Here is a 26131-nt window from a genome sequence, read left to right as displayed (position 1 = left end):
ATATGTAAGTTTTAATACATATTAAACATGAAAGAGAAAAAAAGACTAAAGAGTGTAGTATAGTAAAGAAAAGCTATATATTATAAAGGGAGAATGATACCTACCAGTGGTAGTTTTTTTTTGCATGCACTCATTTGTTTATTTTGTATGATTATTGTAATAATTTTTATACGACCTATTTTTTTGTTTCATTCTTTACGTTTTTTTTAAATGAAAATTTGCGAGTTTACTATTTTTTTAAGTATTAAATTATTTTGCTCATATAAATAAAACCAGTTTATCAAAAATATATCATTCTTACTAAAACAAGCTATAAAAAAGAGCAAAAAAATAGTTGTAACTACTTCAACATAAGCAATAGGGATGTTTGCAGTTTACATTTTGAGGTAATTATTTTTATTTATTTAATAATAGCACTTGGCTTTTTAATGCAATTTTGTGAAATCAATATGTTTTATCCATATTATTCTATGCTTTCCCTTTTGTTTCCTATTTTTTTGTGTTATGAAAAAATCTAAATCTTAAAAATGCACCTGTTGCATATTATATATATGTGTGTATATATTTATATATTGTTCAATGATTTTATAATTAATGTATAAAATAAGATACTTAAAAACAAGCCTGAATTAATATATGCACATTCATGTAATAAACATACTAGTAAATACAATGTTTTATCGAAACTAAAATGTAAATGCTCAAAATAAATAATATGTACATGTTTTTTTTTATATGATATTTTAGATATTTCTATAAGCTTATAACCACAAATAAATAATATCCCATGATAAAATTACGATGCATATATATGCATACATGAGTATTCATTTGTTTTATTTATTTATTTTGTAATTTCGATGTGCTCCTATTATTGCATAGCAATACATTGGTTGTTCTATTTATGAAGCTATAAATAGTATTATATATATTAAAGTAGATAAGTGTATATAAACGAATTTTTATTATGTATAAAAATATTAATTAACGTAATAAGCATTGTCTTATATAAAAATTAGAAGAATCAATAGAATGCTCGAATTTAGTAATATTATATAAGCAACGTATTAAAGTAGTGAACAGTATATATAATATGCAAGAGACAGGCAGTATATAATTTGAAGAAAATAGTTAAGACATGGCACTAATGGTATGTTGCATCTGTATATTTTTGTTAATGTCATTATTTTTTTATTTATTTTGAAAATTTTCAGAATATTATATATACACCTTATACTATGCATATTTTTCCGTTTATTTTAAACTCCTATTTTCCGTACTTTCTCTAAAATATGTATATATCATAAGGTATTTTTTTCTTAAAACTTTTTTTTTCATATAATATATTTTTTTGGATTTGATTAGATACATATTTTATCAATATTTGAATATTTTTTTTTTGTCCAAATAATATATGTACATATTTTGAAGCGATGATGCGCATATAAAAAGATATGTAAAGGAACTGGCACTATATGCATGTATAAATTTGTGAATGTGCAACTGTGTCAAAAAAAAATAAGTTACATATATATGTTATTTTTATAAAAAGTTTAAAAATAAAATATAGACTACATGAATGAAGGTGGAATTAAAGATAAACCATTGGAAGAGGATAATTTGGGTCTTTTTACAGAGAACATTTCAAATATATCAAAGTTGAGGAGCAAAAATTTAAATAATGTTAAGGATGATCTAAAAAAAGAGGAAGAACCCAAAGAAAAAAAATATAATGGTCATAGTAAGAAAAATGCACAAGAAAATAGTTTTGACATGATTTGTTCTAACAGTAACCAAGAAAAAAGAAGATATGATCAATATAATTTATCACCATATTTTGAAAAGGAAAAATATAATAATTCGAATGTAGCAATAAGCCCATATCAATACAGTAAAAACCATTACAAATGTAACCCACTGGATTATATAGAAAATAAAATAATAATGAACAAAGAAGCAAATAAAAAATTGAATAATACAAGAAAAAAGAAACTATTAAAAAGCCAAAAAAGTATAATTAAATTGTATAATAGAGAGATAAAAACAGGAGGAGTGGTACGTTGTAAAAATACCAAAAATGACGATATATCTCTAAATTTTGAGGAAGAAAAAAACGAAGTAAAATGTAGAGAAACTAATAGTAATGATAATAAGAATCAATTGAACATAGATGTAGTAGAGAACCTGTACAATTACAATGATTTTTTGTGTTTTTCCCCAAATGAAATTCATAAACATAATATTAATGGTACCAATGATAATAAAATAGATACAGTTATAATAGAAGTGTGTAATAATATAAAGAAAATAGAGAAAAATAGTAAGATAATAAGTGAAAAAGAAAGAAGTGATAAATTGCGTAAAAAAGAGGGTTATGAAGGTATAAGAAATAATGACATGACTAATACAGAGAAAGAAATAAAAAAAATACGAACGAACTTTAGTGATGATATTTCTACTAATATCGGGGATAAAAAGGCTGATAGAAACAAATATCTTCCAAATATTAATAAAAAGATCAGTTGTCTAGAAAATATAATAGTCAATGAAAATGATGAAAAATGGGATGCGGAAAAAATGCTCTATAATAATATACCGCAAAAAATGGAGCATAATAATAGTGATATTGTGTGTGACATAGACAAATTACGTATTGATAATCTCAATATGCCAAAGGTAATATTACCAATAAACAGTCAAGAAAATAAAAAGGAAGCGAATAATATATCCGAAAGGACAAGCATAATATATAGAGATAAGCATAATGTGTGTTTAAATAGTAAACCAAATAGTAAAATACATTTAATTAAAATTTTGGAAAAAAAAACGTATAAAGACAGTATGATTGTAAATCCAATTGATAAAGATAATTCTTCTGATAAAACAAATGTGCTTCATATTAGATATAAAAACAACCCCCTATCAAAATGTTGTGATAAAATTAATAAACTAAATCATGAGAATAATGAAAATGTGAAAAAACATAATAATATATCAAAAACTGATCTGGGTGTTAGCAGATTAAAAGTTGGAAATAGGACGGCATCCTCTTTAAATGAAGATGAAGAAAATGTTAATGAATATGGTAAAGGAATAACTACGGGGTGCAATGTTATGAATAAAAATTCAAAAGAAGACGAAAACAACATACATATAAAAACGGATAATAAGGAAAAAAAAATTAGCGACCAAAATTTTGTCGATGTATGCACTACAAATGCTAGTAAATGTGATGAAGATATGAAAGATACTAAAAATAGTGATTCCATAAATAACGAAGATAATAATATCAGGGAAGAGTATGGATTAAAAAAAAAAAAAACATGCTTCTTAAATAAATCAACTACTACAGTTATTTGTGAAAAAAATAATGACCGTGTTAATGGAAAAGAGAATAACACGTATGATAATAATGCATTATTTGGGATTGAATATGAAAGTGAATTCAAAGGGGATAAACGAAAAATTTCATACAAAAATTCATTGGATATTTTGTTAAAAAGTGAAAAAGAAAATAAATTAGGAGACGAAGAAAAATATGTTTTTAAGAATGAGTCTCCTTTTATAAATGACATAAAAAGTGAAGAAACAAATTATCCCTCAAAATGTGTGTCAACAGATGATGTAAATAATGTTTTATTAAATTATGGAAAAAAAAGTGTTAATAATTATGAAAACCTGAACAATTGTAATGATAATTATACTAATAATTATAAGAAGAAAAAAAAAAGAACAGGTATACCATTGAACGAAAGAAAATATTATAGAGTACTTGCTAAGCAAATGGTGAAGATACAAGGATTGACATTTGATCATAATCAAATTAGATGGATAGCATATTGGAAAAATGAAAACAATAAACAGATTCAGAAACATTTCCCTGTGTGCAAATATGGGTTTTATAAAGCTAGACAGCTAGCTCTAGAGTTTCGGAACTCGAAAATCAATGAAAAGGATGGAAATGGAAAATATGAAAAGAATAAAACTATTAATAAGAGTGAAACAACATATGCAAAAGTGAACAAGAAAGAACTCTCCAAAAAAGGATCAGAGAAAATAGAATCAATTCTGAATAGCGGCAAAAATGTTACGGGTGCGCATCTAAGTTATCATCCCAAGAGCATTTCATCTATGCATGGGAATGTGAAAAGCAAGAGTAAAATTTCAGGAAATAAAGAAAGTGTAATTTTTGACAAAGGGAATAATACTAACAATGTATGCAATATAAATAGTGATAAAATTATACCTTCGAAAGAAAAAAAATATGATTTCAATTTTATAGAAAACGAAAACATATGGGTAAATGATGCTTCAAATTTTTTAAGAAACAATGAGCATCTTAATGTTATGTTTACAAATAATGGGAAAATAAATGATATAAACTTCTCAAATATATTAAACAGTGAAGTGAACACAAAACTTTATGATAACAATGGATTGATAGGTAATGTTTCATCATTTCACAAACAAAAACAGTTTTCAAATTGTGTGCCTATTTCTTCAGACATAACTAATTCGGGGAATTTTCTTTGTCAATCAAAAAATGAAAATGTTAAAGATGATGAAATTAATATGCAACAAAATTCAATGAGCAATGAACGAATTTACCCTAATGAGGTTCCCAACAATTGTACAAATAGTTATTGTGAAAATAATAATGGAAATTGTGTACATAATTATAAAAATTGCAATTCAAATGTGAATATTTGTATGAATATTTTTGAAAATACATATTATAACAAATCGAATAATCCTACTTTTTCTGGTGACCAAAATAAAACGCCATTATGGGCGTATCCTCAAAATGATGTTGGATATGCTAATTACTTCAATAAATTTGAAGGAAGCAATAGTATTAATAATAGAGATATGAATGGTATATATACTGAAAATAAACAAATTGAGGATAAAAAATTTACAGAATGGAATCCACAGCCACAATATTTAACTTGCAATAGCAAAGAGAGAAATGATTATTATTATAAAAATGATAATTGTACAAATTTTAGTGAAAAGGTATTTATGCACACTAATAATATAGGAACAGAGAAAGAAGGAGTGAATTATACTGCTGAAGTGGAACGATTAGATTGGAAGTCTCGTTATAATTTTAACTATGTTAATAATATTATAAAAAATGATAATGATCTTGATGGGGTTAGCATTGAAAGGAAAAACGAAGAGCATAACAATGATACAAAAAGTATACGTAATTATGATTTGACTAATAATGGGAATAATATTTTATCGAATAAAAATTGCATTTATCAATATCGAACTAGTGACAATTATTTTTACGATGTGAACAATAATATTGGAAACCTTTCAAATGGTGATGTAATAAGTAGAGAAAAATATGAAAAAAATAACGAATTTGACAATACTTCAAGCATGACGAAAAATACCATTTTACATAAAGATGTAGAAAATAGTGTAGCTTTGAATAAGAAAATAGAAATTGTGGATAGTAATAAATGTAATCGTGTTATCAGAAAAAATCGAAAGGGAGATTCGAAAAGCATTTTAAATGTATTTCATGATAATAGAAACAATAATTTGTATTATAATAAAGGTATGTTACACACGTACTTAAGTAATAGAAACGAAAACAATGAGCAAGATTTTACTACAAAATTTGGCGATAATAATAATTATTTTGAAAATGTAAGTAATATTGTAAATGTAAAGAAAAAAAACATTTTAAAAAATAATAGAATAAATAAAATTTCAAACTCTGAAAAAATATTGGAAAAGGAGAAAAATGAAATAAGTTGTAACTATAGTAGCAAAGCTGAAACACAGAATAGCACAGTTGGGAGGTCGAGAAAAAAGAAAAAAAAGGGAGAAGACAACACCGGAGTGGAGAAAGAAAGAAACAAAAACGATTTTAATATGACAGAGAAGATTAATAATATATTGGAAGGGGACCTAAATAATAAAAACCCTGAAAAGGAAGCAATTTTAGATGAGATAATTTTAAAAAATAGGAACAAAGTAAAATCCTCGATAGAAAAAATAAACACAATTCATGAATTTTACAAAAATGGTGAAAGAAAAGAAGATGGAGAAATCATAGGGACAAAGGGGAAAGAGAAAAAACAAAAATCAAAAAATAGAAAAAAAGGAAGCACAGAAAAAATGTTTATTAGTGTAGATGAAAATCTTTCAAATCATTCTACCTCTATGCTACAATTAATTGATATAAACAATCGATGTGTAAATAAAAATTATTCAGATAATACATGTTTAAATTTTTTTAAAAAGGAAACGAACAATTTAATTTACCATACTAGAATTGGTGAAATAAATGATACTAGTTATATTGAAAATAAATTTCCAAATTCAATTATAGACAATAAAAAAAGTGATAAAAAATATAGACCATCAAAAAATGAGATAAAAAATCGAAACAATGAATTATATATAGATGAAAATAATATAAAATATGTTTACAATGACGATATAGCAGGGGAACCAAAAATTGGAGACGGTATAAACGAGCCATATATAATAAGAAAAAGTGAAGAAAATAATTTCACCATCGAAATTGATAATATGTGTTATTCTGGAATAAATGCAAATAAGAAGAGAAAAAAAAAAAAAAAAAAAGGAAATGAATCAAGTGAGGTAAAAAATGATGATAACATTGACAAGGTAAGTGATGGTAACTTCAAAAACTGTATTGAAAACGTACGAGAAGGTGAACTAGATAAATTGGAAATATGCAGTTATAAACTGAAAGGTGATAATGAGAAAAATACCAAAGAAGATAGTAACATAAATTATTACCATAAAATTATGAAGATACCCAAAATGAAAGGAGTACATTTTGATATTAGACAAAAAAGATGGTGTGCATATGGATACAAAAAAAAAGAATGTTTTTCTGTTTATAGATATGGGTTTTTAGCAGCAAGAGAATTAGCTGTTAGAAGCAGATTAAATGTTCAAAAAAGGAGAAACAATTTAAGATTAAAAAAGAAAACCAAAAATGATATTAGTGTATCAAAACGAAAAAGCATTCCATTGAGAAATATTCCATCTAAGAAAAAAAGGAAAAAAGAGTGTGAAGCTATTAGTAATGACAACATTGATAATACTAATATAAATGGAAATATACTTTTAAAAGTGAACGGAATAGTTAGTGAAAATAATAATGGGATATATGAATTACCCAATTTAAATAAGAACAACGAACTAATTAGGAATATATATTCCGTATCTGACTCACACCTATACGATATTCAAAATGACAATTTGATTTCTCAAAATGATTATTACAAAGGTTTGGGAACTGATATATCTGGTGAAAATGCTTTTAGAAATTATCAAGCAGGGCATATTTCGATATCAAGTTATCCAAAAAATGATATTCTGGGGGATCGAAATTTTAAAAATGTTACAAGTGATACAAATGATATGGGTAATGCATATTTGTTATGTGGTTATAACAATAATGTTGTAATTGGTAATAATAAACAAAACTATAATAGACTCGATAATGCACCCTATTTAGTTGGAATAAAAATGACATACGATGGAAAAATAATGGAGAATCAAAACAGTCTCACCAATGAATATAATTTAAGCACAATAGACATGGACACTCAAATTAATAATAGAACTGAATTAAATAAAATAAATGATGAAAATTATTTTGGAAATTATAATATTAATAGTATAAATATAAAACAAGATATTGGTACAAACAATTATATAAATAGTTATTCTAATAATGAAATGTGTCTAATGGATGGAGATAGAAATAATAATTATGTTTTTATGAAAAATATTGAAAAAAATTTTAATATAAATAGCTATGACAATGAATATCCCTATTTTAATCACACCAATTTAAATATTCCTAATGAAGAAATATTAAGCAAATGTTTTATAGGCCCCAATACACGAATACCATTAGCAGACAAATATATAAATCATGGAGAAAGGATTGAAAAATATTTTTATAAAAAAATAAACCCATATGAAATGGAAAATAATGAGGAGGCATACTATCATGATACATTTAATAATGTAGATACGATAAAAAAATTAAACAGGACAGAAAATTACACCAATAAATTTTTTGAAACAATTTTAAATAATGTTGAAAATAATAATACGGTTATTATGAGTGAAAATACATTTAGAAATGACGTCATTAATAGAATCAGCAGTGATAACAACATTGATAATTTGAACAACTTTTGTCATGAAAACACGATGAAAGAAAACAATTTGAATGTTGAAAAAGAAAACGCAACGCTTTTGAATTGGAATTGTAATACATATTCAAAATATGATGAAGGAATGTGGAATAATGGAATAGGAAAGGGTGATAATATGGGTAAGCATAAAATCGAATATAGCAATAACTATAATACTTACAATGGAAATATATCTATGCCTTTTTTAGAATATTATAATAATAATTTTAATGACGTAGAATGTACTAAATCGTGCAATATTGTGGGTAAAGAATATTTCAATAATGGAGAACATGGTATGGATAACAAATCAGAAATTAGCAATATAAATTATTGTATAGAAAATAAAAATTTAAATATACCAAAAATACATTTATCGCAAAATCAATATGAAATAACGAATTTTAATAAAAATATGTGGATAAGTGAACATCCCAAAGAAAACGAAAATAATCAGTTCGCTATAAATGAGACAAATATTGATCAAAATTATTTAAATTCTAATAAAATTAATAAAAAGGACAACAACAATAATTATTATATTTTCCCTGATTGTAACATTTATAATGGTGCAAATATCGAATGTCAAAATACAAGTCTATCTAATGATATGTTGACAATAAATCCAACTGATGTTTCTGAGTTTATGGAGCAGACAAACACTCAAAATGGGCAAAGTTTTTACCAAGATAATGTTAACAATGTAGGAAATTTTAGTAATATCTATTGTAATGGCACCAACAGAAGACGTAATCTTTGTGGGCAAAATAAGAGTGGAATTTCTGTTGAAATGGTACAAATAAATTCACCATTTCTTCAGAAAACTTATGGGGAAACTGAAGCAAAATTAATACGTTTTGGTGATAATAATACAAATACCCCTAAAATAAATAATGAAAAATTATCGTACAGCATAAATGATAATCAAATAAATAAAAATTTCATTAACGATATAGAAGCAAATAATAACAATTCCGAATATAAACATAATAACATTTATCCTGATGTATGGAGAAACTCATTTGATTTACATTATACAGATAGAAAAAATATACCAATTAAAATCTCATTTTTATCACCAAACACACATAAAGTTGACAAAGTTGTTACTATTGATGAAAATCTAGAAAATTTTAATAATGAAAATAATTTTTTATTTAATTCTAAAAATAATACTAATAAGGATTGCATTGGAAATAGAGATGACGAAAAAGAAACAACAGATTTGAGAATTACACCCAATAAATATAGTGATATAAATAACTGCCAAAATAATAATATATATATGAGCAGAAATGATATATATACGGATTATCATAATTCCAATAATTTTAACGAGGAAAACACAAATTTAAAGATCGAAAATGAAGATTTGTGCAACAATGGAAGTAAAATGAATGAATTCACAAATAGCTTTAGTCATGAAAGCAAACAAATTTATCATGAGCAAAATAAAATAGACGATTTGTGGTGGGAAAATAACAATGAAAGAGTTTTTACAGATCCAACAATTTATCCTAATAATAGCATCCCATATACATGTGAACCAAATAATTTATTGAATTCATATGTTAATAATATAAGTGATAAGCATAAATTTTTATTTAATTATAACAACTATGAAGATATAAATTTAAAAAAAAACGAACTGAATATAGGTACTGAATTTTCCCGTAGTATTTCTGCAAATGAAATAGAAATAAATATGCAATCATATGATGAAAGAAAAAACGAAAAAAAAAAAAATATATGTCATTATATTAACAACGATATGGAATATATAAGGCAAGGTAGTAGTTTAATAAATGGAAAGGAAGTAAATCCTGATCAAAGCTTTATGAATATGTGTAATTTGCCTAAACGATTACAAAATGATAACCGTGAAAAGAGAAATAACAAACTAAATAAATATAATGACAATAATAATAGCAATAGAAATGATGAAATGAATCAAAACATAAATGGTGACCTAATTAGAGATTTAAATAATCTTAATAATGTAAAAATAAATAATGATTTAATTCCAAGGTATAATCCATACATTTTTTTCAACAATCATACAAGTAGAAATTATAATGATGGTAATAATTTTTATAATGAACAAAACTGTGTTACGAAAATCAAAAACGAAAATAAGGAATACTATGATATGGAAGGATATAAAGGTGTATTCAATTCCGTGGAAGGGCATTTTGGCGATGTAGAACAAGTGCCAAAAAGAGGGAACGGATTTAACAGAAATGAAAATATGTTCGAAAGAAGTATAGATACAATAAGTGATGAGAGTACACATCTCAATATAGGAGGACGACGGAACTTCATGCAGAGCAACGTTGTAAATCATTTTGTGAATGATCCAATTAAAAGTCAAAATATGAATCCACTTGTTGAAAATATAAAAAATATAAAAAATATTAATAAAAGAAATGAAACTTGTACGAGTTTAGAGTGTGATTTAAATTGTTATGCTATAAAAAGGGATAATACGGAAAATAATTCTGAAGAAATAATCAATAGTAATGAAAAAAGGATAGATGATGAAGAAGAAATGCGTATAGATGTAGCGGATAATTATAACATTCTTGATGATGATATAGAAAAAGGGCGAAAAAACCCAAAAATAATAAAACATATAAATAATTTCACATATACAGATAATAATATTCTTAAAAATATAAAATTTTCTAGCCAAACCAACAATATCAAAAAGGGGGAAACATTTATAGATAATAATAAATACATTTCAAACATTTTTGAAAAAGAAAAACATAACAAGAAAATTTTTCATCACGAAAGGAAATATAAATGGATGACAGATGATAGGGATATAAGCATATGTTTTCAAAAAGGGCATAATAATAATGTTAATGGTATTAATTCTGTTGGTAGCTCTATTCATAGAATTAATAAAAAAGGGACAATATTAAAAAATGTGCAAATAACGAACAAATTCAATAATAAATTTATGAAAAAATGCCTACAAATAGATATAAGCTTTGATAAGAATTTAAAAAAGAAATATACACAAAATGAGAAATTAATTAATAATTACCACATATCCATATTCAAAAATATTAGCATTAGCAATATTTTATCGCTTCGATGCAACATTAGAAGGAAAGATACATTAATGGAATCCTATTGCGAATATATTTGCCTAACATTACACGTAATTTTTTTTTAACATGAAAAAATGGTGTATACTTATGAATTGTTTTTTTCGAAATGTTCAAGTCGCTGAATTATTCATTTTTTTTATATGCATAAATGTGCGTCATTAATATCAAACAGGAAGTATAGAAAATGTGATTGGTCTAATGTATATGTTTATACTTTTATTTTATTCTGCGCATATCTTTTATTTCGATCATATTTTATTTTTTATAACTTTTACAGGATATAAACGTGAATAGATCTAAAGATGCAAGCAAGACAATTTACTTTAAAAAGGTGATATACAAATTTTTAATCATTGATTTGTTTAAAAATTTAAACCCCATAGATTTTTCAAATAATGGGAATATAGTGGAAAATAATGATAAGCTAGGTAAACATCCATTGTTTGAAAATTTATTACGTGAAAAAAAAATACAAAAATATATTAATATATTAAAAAAAGTTGAAAAATATCATATCGATATTATAAACAACATGTATGATCTCAAATCCATACAATTGTATATAGATATTTTTGTTACATGCTTACTAAAAAATATCCCATCAAGCAAGTTGTCATATGATGAACACAATATGCTCATAAGATCACTTTTGTTGTTTTACTTTGATAGTAATAAATAGGTAGCTATAAAGGGAGGAAATTCAGTGCTCACTTGAATTCCCCCCTTCAAATTAGCTAGCTACTGTGGTTAAATGGTAAAATGAAGTAACAGAAAAATTATTAATCGCTAGCATGATAAATGGAGCAATATGATGGTATATTGACATGATAATACAATGGTGATATATTTATCACTACATAGTTTTTATTTTTTTTTTCATGGCAAACTATATTTTGTATAGTATATAAATATTTATGAGTTTTATTGTTATTTTGATTTGTAATAATTAAAATTCCCAACGTTGTTTATGTATTAATTATTTGTTTTTTATGTAGCATTTATTTTTTTTTTTAATATTTTTTTCTCTCAAAAAAATTGCACTTTAATTCTTATTTCGTTATGGCATTACAACATTGTGTGCACATGAGTGTAAAACGTATACAACAATTTTTAACGATGTTTAAAAGTAAACTTGTATTTTTATACTAATATATTTTCGCTCATTCTTTTACAAGTCACAACTGTTATACTTATTTTTTAAAATTGATAGACAAAATTAAATTAATGTATTTTTTTCAAATTACAAAATTATAAAAATAATTTTTTTTATATTAATAATATTTTTTAATATTTCGTGGTGATGGTGTCTGGTATTTCTCATGATTTATTGTGGAATATTATTTTTTTTTAATACCAAGAAATTAATTGTAGTGTGATTTATTTATGTATTCATTATTATTGTTATATGTGTACTATTTTATATATATTTTCTGTTCATTATTAACTCTGCGATATTGATATATTTTTGCATCGCCAGCAGATAAATCACTTATTCGCGATATTATTTTGGCTTTTTCGGTTTATATTAATTTTGTAAAATGGAACAAAAAGGAGACAGGAAAAAGAAAAAAAAAAAAAAGGAAAAAGAGAAGGAGCCCAGCTATTTCTCCGATACCATAACAGTAAATATAGAAAAAAAAATATATATGTATAAATATAATGAAATATGTGATAAAAGAAATTGTTGGCTATGATGAAAGTAGACGAAATGCTTTGTGTTTTATGTCGTTTCCTCGGCTTCATCACGTGTAAAAATCGTTTTATTTTATTTCATCAAACTTTTCGAAAAGATTATACTACATATATATATGTTTATACGTTTTACTATATCACCACATTCGTTTGATTCTCATTTGTATTAATTTTTATACATGGCTATATATTTATTCCCATTTTCTACATATAGTTTTGTGGAACTTTCATGCGTGATTCTATGATAAGCGCAGCAGAAGTTGTTCAAAATAACTATTACCCCATTAAAGAATCGATAATAAGTATATACGATCAGTATTTTAGTGAGAACAATCATCAAAGTAATACTCGAATTACTGGGAATGTCCCAATTTTTATGGTGAAGACAAGTGATACAAAGTCCAAATAAGGGTATATTCATTTGTTTAGTTTTATCTCTTTTTTTAATGATAGTATGGTGATAAACATTGGTTAATTATGGATAATAAATATAAACGAAATTAAAATGCTCACAAAATAAACATATTCACGTATACATATGTATATGCGAAAATATGCGGAGATTTTTGAAAATGGCAATTTTGCCGAAACAAAAAAAATATAATTTTAAAATATGAATTTCGTTTGCCCGAAATGATAAAGAAAAGAAGAGACAAAAAAATATATATGTAATGATAATAGTATAGGATGAAATCGGGTGAAGGAGCCACTATTTCATCTGTCAAATAAAAAGCATATATATAAAAATAAAAATTACACATATATGTCGCATGTGTGAACACATACGATAATTTATATTTATGACAACATATTTTACAAGGAAATTAGCCCAATTAGGTATGAATAAAGCGGGTATTAATGTATGCATCAATTTAATTAATGCTATATGATAAAGTAAAGAAAGAAGGAAATTTTGATATACAAAGTGATTTCCAAGTAGCATACCACAATCAATCGAGTGGTAAAATTTTGTGTCCCTTTAAACCGGTTGTGGGTCATAGCTTAAGCCATTCATTATCTTTAATTATTTCTCGATTTCTCTCACCATAATCGATTAGCAATTCTTCTCCTTTTTGTATGTCTCTAGAGGCGATGAAAAAAAGTCTGGGTAAAAAATCAACGGTTAGTACTTTAGGAATTAAATTTGAGTTTTTTTTTGAGTGATTTACTAATCTAGCAAAAGATCTTAAGAAATATTTTTTATTAGTATAATTGATAGCCGCGTCTATACTTTCTTCAGTTCCATCTATACAATATCTTTTATTTTCATGTTTAAAATAGAACATGTAACAACCTTTTTTTTTATTTTTAATATATATTTGCTCTCGTTCCATAGCTTCATTATGTGTTAATAATTCACCAACATATTCAAAAACAAAATCAAATTTATTAATTTGTGTATCTGCATATATGCATCTACCTTTTGTAGAGTCAAAAATAACTTTTATACATGCAAACATATTCATTTTAAGATTTTCTTCATATATAATATTTCTACTTTTTTCTTTTAAGTAAGATAATGGAATGGTATTAATTTCAGCTTCTTTATCAATGAATAGATCAATAAGCTGTTGTTTATTTAATTTGTTTATGGTTCTATCATATTCATATTTTCCATAATATTCTATCCTGGATTTTTTTAATTTTTCGATTTTTCTGCTATTTATATTTTGAAGAAATTTATCAATAAAATTTACACTATCTTTTAATTTCATAATTTCTATGTCTTGTTTTTTATTTTGTGACTTTCCGTAATAAGAAATACAAGAATCATAAAAATCTGCAAGCCCTTGTTTTGCTTCTTTCTTCCCACCGTTTTCATTTTCTTGTTCTCTTTTTTCAGAAAAAAATTTATATAATTTTTCAAAACATATATCTAGATCGATGATATATTTTCTAAAATGTAAAGAAATGTTCCACAAGAGGTCAGGAGAATAGGTAGAAATAGTTGTTAATTTTATATTTTCAGTATTTTTTATCAAATAAATTAAAATTTGTATAATAATTTTTTTCGGTAATATTTTTACCTTATCATAACTATGACCTGTATCATTAAATTTAATATATATATAATCTCCTTGCTTTAGTTTTTTTTCTAAGGATTTATGTTTTTTGCTAATAAAAGCAAATATAATATCTGTATCTGTAACTAGTTCTGTGTTTTCAGATATGTCTTCTAGTTTCTGATCATTGCAATCTTTGTTGAATTCAGTAGGAATGCTGTTTTGGGTTAGGTGATTTGTCTCTGTTATGCCTTCTTTTGATAAGACATTTCCTTCCGTTTTCAATTTCTCTTTAACATCAATTCCCTCTTTGAAACTCGAATAGGATTTCCCTTCTATATCAACATTTTCTGTGGTAATACGTTCATTCTGAAATGCATGATAGTTGTCTTGAGATTCCGAAATGAAATTTTCGACATTGGGTTCTGTTGGTATATATTTTTTAAAGTAATTAAAAATATCGTTATCTTCAAAATTTTGAACATCATTTTCAATTGTTTGATCTGATAATTCGTATAAATAATTTTGGTTTTTAAAATGCTCTTTTTTATCACATGTGTAAAAATCTTCATCATCAATTATAAATATTTTATAATTGTTTTTATATAAAGTTTCAATTCGCTCAAAACTTTTAGATAAAGAATTTAAATGTGGTTTCTTTTTATCCAAAATATTTTTTAATATTTTATTTATATATATATCGATGCAATCTTTATCTAATTTATTTTTTTTAAATATATGACTATTAATTTTATTCTGTTGATCTTCTAAATTATTATAAAACATATTTTTAAAACAATTTACATATTCATAATTCTCTAATTTATATAATTTGGATGATTCTAAAATAAGTTTTGTATTTTCGTTTAAATTTATCGGTTTATTAGTGTTATTTTCCTTAATACAAATATTTTTTGTTTTTAAATTTTCTTTATTTTTTTCTTTTTGTGTTTCGGTATCATTTTCGATGGTAGTATCTTCTATATTGACACAATGATTTTTCATTCCTTCTAATTTTGTTGAGCTATTATCATTATCATTTTTATTATCTAGTTCTTTTCCGTCATTCCTACATTTTAATTTGTCTATTTCGTTATTTGCATCATATATATTGTTTTGGGATTGACCAATATGAGAACAATTGAAATTATTTTCTCGACAATATTTATCAGTTTCAAAATATTCATTATGTTCTCCATCTTTTACACCTGTATTGACTTCATTGGTGTTTTCTATGTAAATTTCGTGGTTAGCAACTATAGAGTCGGGTTTTTCATCATCATCATCGGTCATATCGTTACTACTACTATGACAATAATACCATGTTTTTCTTTTCTTCCTTTTTGCATTATTATTAATAGAGATATGATTATCTGTGTCACTAATGATAATTGGTTTTTCTTGATTCCCATTTTTTTCATTTTTTTGAGTATTACAACTACTATTATTAATGATTTGACTTTTATTTTCTGTATCTTCCATTTTTACTTTATTTTGATTAAGAAATGTTGCTTTTTTTTTCTGCATTTTGATTAACTTGTTCAAATTTTCATTTTCATTTTCATTAGTAAGACAAGAAAAGCTATTAATATTGCTGGACTTTTTTTGGTTACATTTATCAGTATTTTTATTTTTTTTTCCAGCCTCTTCTATTTTTATTTTTAAGCGATACCATTTTACATCATTAATATCATTTGAATTATCTTCTAAAATATTTTTATTATTTTTTAATCCATTTAAATATAAATATTTTATTTGATCGTTATTAAACATATTACCATTTTTACTATCATGTTTATTAGCATTTTCATTTCTTCTTTTATTTAATTCATAACTGTTAAACTGATTGTCTGTTGTATTTTCATATTTGTTATAAGCGCTATTGTAAATGGATGTGTACATATCCAATTCGTCATATATATTGTATTTATTAATACAATCTTGGATTCCCAATTTTGTATTTATATTTAGTCTCTGTCTTTTTACCTTAGATTTTTCGAATAAAAAATGAAGACTCCAGAAGTAATAACGATCGTAAATTAGGAGAGGAATATGATTATTTCGATATCCGCACATAGGCTGCATTCATTGATAAAGAAAAATTAATGAATATATAGGGCACTGGATAAAGCGTAGGAATAAAAGCACTTATTTGTTTGGAGAAAATAATCAGCATATATAAATATTTTTTCTATTATTTTATTTTTTTGAGTACATACCGATATATCAAGTGCTATGTTAAAACTGTTATCATCAAACAATAGATATACCTTGGATATTATAGAGGTGTCATTCCCCTGATTTATGGGATTTTTATTTAAATCATCAAAATATTTGGATAGATCTGCATATAATGGTATATGAACGATCGAATCTAATTTTTCTTTTTCAATCCATATTATAGATGCTAAATCTTTGCAAGAAGAGTTAATATTTTCAAACGTATCATTATCAGTGTTTTTACTACTTTCAAAGGTTATATTTATTTTGTTTTTTTTCATTTTTCGAATTATCTAGCATGACACATGCATATATAGATATACATATATGTTTTTATTTATATGGGGAAATGCGCAGAGGGTTCCTCTTTCTTTCAAACGGAATTCAGAAGAAAGAAATATATATACATATCGAAAATACAACCGAATTATACATTTTTATCAAAAAATTATAATAAAAAAAATGCAAAAATTCACTAGTACGGGAATTTTTTTTGATCTTTTGAAATATATATATATAATGAAAATAAAAAATAAAATACAATGAGCAAAAAGAAGGTAATTTAAATTTTTTTTAATATTTAAAATAATAAAAAAGAAATAAGAACATCTTCAAAGAGGACAAGAAATAATAAAGTTCAATGAAAATAATAAGGTTGTGTATAATAATATAAGAATTACCAATAAAATATTTTAATAAATTAAAAAAATATATACGTAAATAAAGATCTCTAAAATATACAAGTGAATAATCAACGTGTTATATGCACGCACATATATATCCATAATAATCTAGCCAAAATATTATAAATCATTAAAATTATGTATACATACAAATTTTTACTAAAATAAAATGGTGAAAAATAAGCAATAAAATGTGTAAATTCAATGGATTTTAATATATCAATATTACCTTTATATGGATATTAGATTTTTTCATACAGGATAACTATCTTTTATATTTTAAAAATTATAATTTCAGTTATTTTGCAAAAAAGGATGTATATAAACATAAATTTTTTAATGTTTTGCAACAATTATTTATATATTATTATATGTGAAAAAGACTATATGTGGGGAAATAAAATAAGATTCTATATACTTATATGCTTTATTATAAACTGGCAAATTCTTTTTTTTTAAAGAAAAACTGAATAAAAAATATTGTTTAAAAGATGAAAATTAAAAAATATATTAGAATAATACATATATATATGTATGTAAAAGGTATAGTTAATTTTTTGAGTGTTGATCAGCTTTGTATAATTAATAACATCTTTATAAAATAAATCATATATTCCTTTTTTAGATAGTATTTTTCGTTTTAATAATACATAAAAAATAGCTATTTAAATAATAATACGATTTCTTATTAAGAGAAACAAAATCATGAGTCTAATGAAGAAATAAAAACTGCTAATACATATATACTTACTACCATAATATGATATTATGAATAATAACACCCAATTTGTATGGTTATACATATATATATGTTTAATGAACATATATGCCCATATTTTTAAAATTTATATTGAAGCTTTTATTTTTTTATGAACAAAACTATTTTCTTTAATTATATCATAGGATTATATATATGGTTCTCATATACTTAACATATTTATGCGAAGAAATAAATGATTTTGTGCTCACATAAACAATAGTATCATTTACATAGTTTTAAAATATTGCAAATATTGTAATTCCATAAATCCTCATACATGCTTTAATTATGCACAATTCTGTTGTTATATATATTATACGCATATGTAACACATACACATAATTATAATGAAATTTAATTAAGTCTATAAATAAGTAAACATAAAATAAATGTAATTTTTTAAAATACAATAAAAAAACAAAAAAAATAATTTTATTTTCTTTATAAAACAATAAAAAATGAAAATATGTGAAAGAAAGAAATTAATTGATTTAATGATATTCAATGTTGTTATATGTTTATATATAATAAGAATTCGTATTAAAAATGATGGTAAAGAATTTTTTTCAGTGCAGTGAGAAACTTATTTTTAAAAAATAAAAATAATGAAATTAGGCTTGAAAAAAAAAAAACTTTAAATAATAAAAATAAATATATGGTGGTATACATTTTACAGCCATCATATGCATATTATATATTTGTTTACATATATTAATGTATATTAAAATCAAACAGTGAGCTGTATTTATTATATATATTTAATTATATTCGATAATATGAATGTATACCTAAATAAACAAAGAAAAAACATATATGAACAATAGTTGTATTATAAAGTGTTATATGTAAGTCGTTAAATTTTGAATATCCTTGCATATATTTGTGTATAATACTATATATATGTATATATATATATTACAAAAAAAATGCATATTTTTTATACTTTAAAAAAACTTAAATATTTATATTTTTTTATATATAGTTTGATTTTTGTTCTTTTAAAGATTTTAAAAATAAAAAAACGAGGAAAAGGCTCATGCTAATTTTTTAAAGTGGAAACTTGCAGTGTATATTTAAAAAAATATATATATATTTATTGCATATATGTCCATATATATTTACATGCTATTTTTTAGAGCCTATAAGTTTCTTTATATATAACTAGTTCATTGGTATGTAGACTTATTCGCGTACATTTGTATATATTAGTATTTGATACATATACATGGTTGTAAAATATATTTTGTGAAAATATGCATATTCCTTTAATGCCGTTTTTTCAGATATATTTGAGTCAGTAATTATTATTATATTTGTTCATAATTATTAATGATTATTTATTTTTTAAGTATATATTCCTAAATTTAAGCTAAAACTGTTTAAAAATATATTATGGAAATATATATATTTATTTAGTTATTTTATAATTAAAATGAAAGAAGAGCGAACAAATATTTCTATAAAATTTTTGAATTATATTTATCATTTTATATGCACGCTTTTAAGACTCGATATTTTTGTTTGTTTTCCTGTGTGTCTGCATGTATAATACATGTGCAAATATGTATCTACTTATGTATAATTTATACATTATTTTCTTCTTTTACAATAAAACAAATATTTACAACAACAGTATATAGTAGACGTAATTTTTTACTGTTGGATTTTTTCTTTCACGGATAAAAACATATGCAAAAAGACCTATCCAAATGCTTAGTATTACATAGACATACATAAGTAATGGAATAATATATTTAAATTAATTTTTGTGACAGCCTTAGGTTTTAATAATATATACGTGTGCGTATATGCATATGATATTTTGTGATATTTTTTTAATTTGTTTCCTTTTAATTTGTGTATGAATTAATAATTGTTTATTTCATATATTAATGCAAGTAATATGCATTTCCAAAATATATATATATAACTGTTTTGTGAGCATATTTTCCAAGCCTGTTTTTGAGAATAAAACAACTCTCAAAGTAGAGTAATATAATTATATATATGTATGCATGAATAGTTGCAATTTTTATACTGTCATAGTAATAAAGTATAGTCAATAATTTCTTGTGTGGTTATTAGTTTTTAATGTAAATTTATTATAATTTTTTAAATTGTATGCTTTGTATTTTTATATATTTTGGTATTTGTTTATACATGTTTATAGTATATTCTTACTATTACTTTTTTTATGTTGTGTGTACAGTGGTTTGAAATAAATATATATTTTTATTTGTATTATATAAATAGACATTTAAAAAAAAATAATTTAATTACGTGTACGTCTAAACACATATACATATTTATGTCCAAATATAATATATATTTTTTATAAATTAGTTCTAAAACTAGAAGCGATTCATATTGTTTTGTGTGCATTTAAGTAATGTATATTATGTATAGGTTTAAAAATAATCGAAGGATTTGTATATAAGAGAATATGAAAACAAAATTTGTAGGCATAAAAAGAAAAATAAAGGATAAAATAGTGGTAAAAATATATTATTTTAGATGCATTTTCACTGAATGTGGTTCGTATTTTTTATAACGTTATATATAAAATTAGTTACTATTGACATTGTTACATGTATATAATAGCAAAATTCATTGTTGAAAAAACATAATTGCGTTGTAAAATAATAATATATATATTTCTTTATTTTGTATTGTTATATCAATGTAAAGAAATTCTTTAAATTATATGCATATTCAGTGTATTGTTATTGTGCATTTTAAAATTATTATAAAAATTGCTCTTTGTAATATTTAAAATTTTATTAAAAAAAATATATATGTAAGTTTGCATTTAATGTTATAACAAAGTTTGTAAATTATTAATTTTTTGGGAAAATATTGAAACGTGTTTTTTATTTGCTTTATTATTATTAATTTTTTTCATTGCTTTTTTTGTATATCGGAATTTAATTAAAAAATATATGTATATTGCATTTATATATTTGTACACAATTTATTATTATAATTTTTATACGTGCATGCATATATTATATACGTAATGTCCATTTTTTAGTATATATATATATATTGTATGGAAACTGTATTTTTAAATTTGTAGTTTTACATAAATTTTTTTTTACATTTTCTATGGTAAAACTGATAGCATATTCATTATACGTGTACATTAGAATTAGTGTGCATATATATACAGTATTATATATGTAGTTTAAAATAAACGCGCAGGGTGACTACATAGTGTATTTTGTAAATTTTCATTATGTTTTAATATTTAATATTTGATTATTATATGTATATATTTACATCCTTTTTTATTTGAAAAACGAAAAGAAAAATAATTCACCAATATATTATATTAGAAGTTTATTAAAATAGACAGTAATTTATGAGTTGGTGAATTTTCCAATTGTTATTATACAAGTTATACGAAAGATAATAGGTAATTAAGAGAAGGTATAATGGGTAATGCGCTACTAAATCATTTTATCTTTCGCCCACATCCACCGAGTTATGCAAAAAACAATAAAAATTTACATTTTATAAAAACAAAACATGAAAGTATTATATGCGGTTTTTATTTAAACAATCATGCAGACATGACAATATTGTTTAGTCATGGTAATGCAGAAGATATAGGTGATATTGTAGAATATTATGATAGATATTCTAAGTATATAAAAGTAAATATGTTTATGTATGACTATAGTGGGTATGGTCATAGTACAGGATATCCTAATGAAGAGCATATATATAATGATGTAGAAGCGGTATATGATTATATGATTACATCATTATCTATTCCATCAGAAAAAATAATAGCATATGGTAGAAGTTTAGGTTCTACAGCCTCTGTACATATAGCTACAAAAAAAAATATAAAGGGTTTAATACTTCAATGCCCAATAGCGTCAATACATCGAGTGATGTTTCGATTAAAACACACATTACCCTATGATTTATTTTGTAATATAGATAAAATACATAATGTTAACTGTCCTATTTTATTTATACATGGTATGAAAGATAGAGTGATATCATATCATGGAACAATGGACATGCTTAAGAGAGTAAAAGTAAATACATATTATACGTTTATTGAAGAAGCTGATCATAATGATATAGAAAGATTTTATTTTAAGGAATTGAATTCATCTATAGTTACATTTATGTATATTTTAAAAACTAACACACGTTATATTGATAATATTGTAAATGACATTTCAAAATTAAGTATTCACAAGTTAAGAAATAAATATATGTTAAATAATAATGACGGTGTTAAAACGAAATTAAAAGGTATTATGAGTGAAATTCAAAAATCCAATCATAAAACTAAACCTGAAAATAAGCGTAATAATACATTTTACCGAGTAAATCTAAACCCATCACAAACTTCAAATAACGAAAATGATTATAATACAGTTAAAGAAAACCAAGAAAGTAGTAAAGATGTAACTAAAATTAGTAACGAGAACGATCATTATTCATCTGTGACAAGTATCAGTACTATATTCGAACCAGAAGAATGGAAAACTGAAGGAATCCCGAATAAAACATTTTATGAAAGTGATGATATGAATCTTGAAGACATTTCAGAATATTTCTATAATAATGTATCCCTTCTACATTTGTATAAAGCTAAAAAATGGGAGAAAATTATTAATGAAAATTATAATAAAAATAGTAAACTGCAATTTTGTAAAAATAAAATCAATGACACATCTCAAAAGGACATATGTAGAAAATATTATACAGAAAATTCCAATAATAACAATTCGAATGAATGTACTAAATATAGGAATATAAACCAAAATACAAATAACAATAATTTTATAAGGGTAAGTAACACTAGTATAAATGGAAGTAACACTAATAAAAGTGGAAGTAACACTAGCAAAAGTGGAAGTAACACTAGCAAAAGTGGAAGTAACACTAGTAAAAGTGGAAGTAACACTAGTAAAAGTGGAAGTAACACTAGTAGAAGTGAAAGTAAAATAAGAAATAATAATGGTGAAAATAAAATAATTTATGGTGCTTCTGGCAACTTAGGCGTAAATAGCAATAGTATTGCATCGAAAAAGGGGGCAAACAGTGGAAGTTCCAGTTACATATATAACCCAAAGAGAAGTATAAATGCAAAGAGCAATTTAAAAAATTATAATACACAAAGTTCAGAAAAATTGATCTCAAATGGTGTAAGTAATAGCATAAGTTCTATAAAAAGAGATGAATTATCAAGCAGAGAAGGAATAGCAAATTTTTATAATATAAAAAGCAAATCAAATATAAGTAGTAACATGTCTGTAACTAGCGATAAGAAAATCATCGCTAAGGGGAAGCAAAGTAGAAATAACAGTCACGAAAAGGGTGGAAGTAATTCCAGCGGTAATATTAGTGGAAATGGTGCGTCGAATGATAATCTTAAATGTTGTTTGAGTGATAATGTGAATAATAATAAAATTGAAATAAATAAATTGAAGGGAAAAATTCAAGTAAATAATAATAACGTTAGTAAATATTATGAAACTTCGAATAATGAAACAAATTTTTTTGACATTTCTCAAGAAAATAATACTTTGGAATCTTCAAATAAAAAACAGTAATCAAATCATAATCAAAGAATATATTAAGAATGAAGATATCCTAATTACAATGGAAATTCAAATATAAAATACAAATTTATAAGAAAATATTAATAATAAAATAAATTCGTTTAATGATTTTATTTATGCAAAGCATAGTAATGATATAAGAGATTTTGATAAAAATAATAAAATTTCAAATGTCCTAATAAAGATTATATTACTAGTAGAAATATAACGATAAAAGTATTAACAAAATTTTTTCCAATTATTCGAATTCAAATAAAAAATTGATATAATATTAAACATACATGAGAAATATTTATATTATAAATACACAAATATGAAAATAATTTATTTTTTTAACTGAATGTTGATATATGATTATTGTGTGCATAGTTACGCGGTATGCATACTTTTGAGAATTGGAAAAAATTATCTTTTATTTGGGTTACGTTTTTTCTCGTTGTTTTTGTAGAAATGGAAACAAAACTGATGGAAGTGATAATGAAAACACACGCAAGCGCGTAGTTATTTTTTATGGGTTATTCTACGATTGGTTAAGAGAAGCTGAACATTATTAGAGCATGCGATATTGTTAGTATACATGAAATAATGTGAGAACAAATTGTACTACTATAAATATATGTTGATGGAGAAAATTAAATAAATTAAATTTGATGATAATCGAATGAGTTATAATATAAATGCAAATTTCGTAATATTTGTTTTTTTATGCATATGTTTTTTTTAATTTTTTGTATTTTCTTAATATATGGATTTTATTAATTTTAGAGATAAATATTTACAAGAGTGTAAATATTTTAATGAGGAGAAGCATTAGAGAAAGAAATAATTAACTTTGTCCAAATTTGAGCTTGTGTGTATGAATAAAGGGAACAGAGAAATCACCAAAATATATGCGAAATTGAGTTACATAATTTGAAAGGAAAACAATGAATTACAAGTACAGCTATATAAACGTGGATATACAGCATGTGTATATATAAGTATCCATGGGAATGTAGATATAAAAATGTAAAAGGATGCTATATTCCGAATGTTGGAAGATATAATTGCTTACACCGAGTATTCACACCACTAATCATCGGTTATCCCTTTTGAAAATTAAAAATAAAACAAATTTATTTTTAGCACCACTCATATGTGTATGTATGTGGTGGCACAATAATCTCCTTGATAAGTATTGCTTATTATTATCAAAATTTGCATTTTATTTGATTTTTTCTTTATTTGCTATTTTTCGAGAAAAATACAAATTTTTATTAATATTTTTTGTCAAATATATGTTATATTAAAAAATATAATGTAAAAATGTTTGTTAATGCACATCTATAGAGTGACGGATAGTATTGTATATGCCTCGTCAAATTATACCCTTATATTTTTTTCACATACATATGTATGAATAGTTATGAAAATAATAATGGTTATGTATTTGGTGCAGGCATGTTATTTTTTTACGAAACGTCATTATCTCATTATTTAATTTCATATTGTTTTGTTTTACCTGCTTTATTTTACTACTTTCCTTTTAATTCTTTTCTTTTTTTAATAAATTATTTGAACCAACTTTTATTAAAAGCGTTTTTACTTTTATTTGTTAAAGGTAAGCGAATAGTTGGCAGCGTAAAATGCTCAAAGACGTCAACTAAAGGCAAATTAAACGTGTGCATATATTTAGTGTCAGAATGTATATACTTTATTGAACTTTTTATTTTTAAATATAATAAGAATGCTTATTTGTAAGAAGGGGGAATAGTGAAGGTAATATCTATTTTTTATGGAAATAAATATTCTATAATGAATAGAAAGATGAAAAAAAAAGAAAAATAATGCAATAATTGTATTCATATTGGGGGTAATAA

General features: G+C 23.8%; 4 protein-coding genes across 4 annotated transcripts; 3 read left to right on the top strand and 1 right to left on the bottom strand.

Annotated features, from left to right (window-relative positions):
• Positions 1-1575: 1575 nt before the first annotated feature.
• Positions 1576-12005, top strand: PY17X_1003200 (AP2 domain transcription factor AP2-SP2; the record flags this gene model as incomplete). Its single annotated transcript, XM_022956158.1, has 2 exons — positions 1576-11376; positions 11604-12005. The coding sequence occupies 2 exons, from the start codon at positions 1576-1578 to the stop codon at positions 12003-12005; spliced, it is 10203 nt and encodes a 3400-aa protein (XP_022813242.1).
• Positions 12006-12864: 859 nt separating this feature from the next.
• On the top strand, positions 12865-13427 carry PY17X_1003100 (conserved Plasmodium protein, unknown function; the record flags this gene model as incomplete). The annotated part of the gene is made up of 2 exons (XM_723992.1): positions 12865-12948; positions 13233-13427. The coding sequence occupies 2 exons, from the start codon at positions 12865-12867 to the stop codon at positions 13425-13427; spliced, it is 279 nt and encodes a 92-aa protein (XP_729085.1).
• A 586-nt stretch (positions 13428-14013) lies between these two features.
• PY17X_1003000 (SET domain protein, putative) lies at positions 14014-17522 on the bottom strand (the record flags this gene model as incomplete). The annotated part of the gene is made up of 2 exons (XM_022956157.1): positions 14014-17100; positions 17241-17522. The coding sequence occupies 2 exons, from the start codon at positions 17520-17522 to the stop codon at positions 14014-14016; spliced, it is 3369 nt and encodes a 1122-aa protein (XP_022813241.1).
• A 4596-nt stretch (positions 17523-22118) lies between these two features.
• Positions 22119-24263, top strand: PY17X_1002900 (alpha/beta hydrolase, putative; the record flags this gene model as incomplete). The annotated part of the gene is made up of 1 exon (XM_725236.1): positions 22119-24263. The coding sequence occupies one exon, from the start codon at positions 22119-22121 to the stop codon at positions 24261-24263; it is 2145 nt and encodes a 714-aa protein (XP_730329.1).
• Positions 24264-26131: the final 1868 nt, after the last annotated feature.

The sequence above is a fragment of the Plasmodium yoelii genome (assembly GCF_900002385.2).
Source record: "Plasmodium yoelii strain 17X genome assembly, chromosome: 10".
In the NCBI taxonomy this organism is placed as follows: domain Eukaryota; phylum Apicomplexa; class Aconoidasida; order Haemosporida; family Plasmodiidae; genus Plasmodium; species Plasmodium yoelii.
The sequence above is the reverse complement of the archived record's forward strand: the minus strand, read 5'-3'. Positions and strand labels throughout refer to the sequence as shown.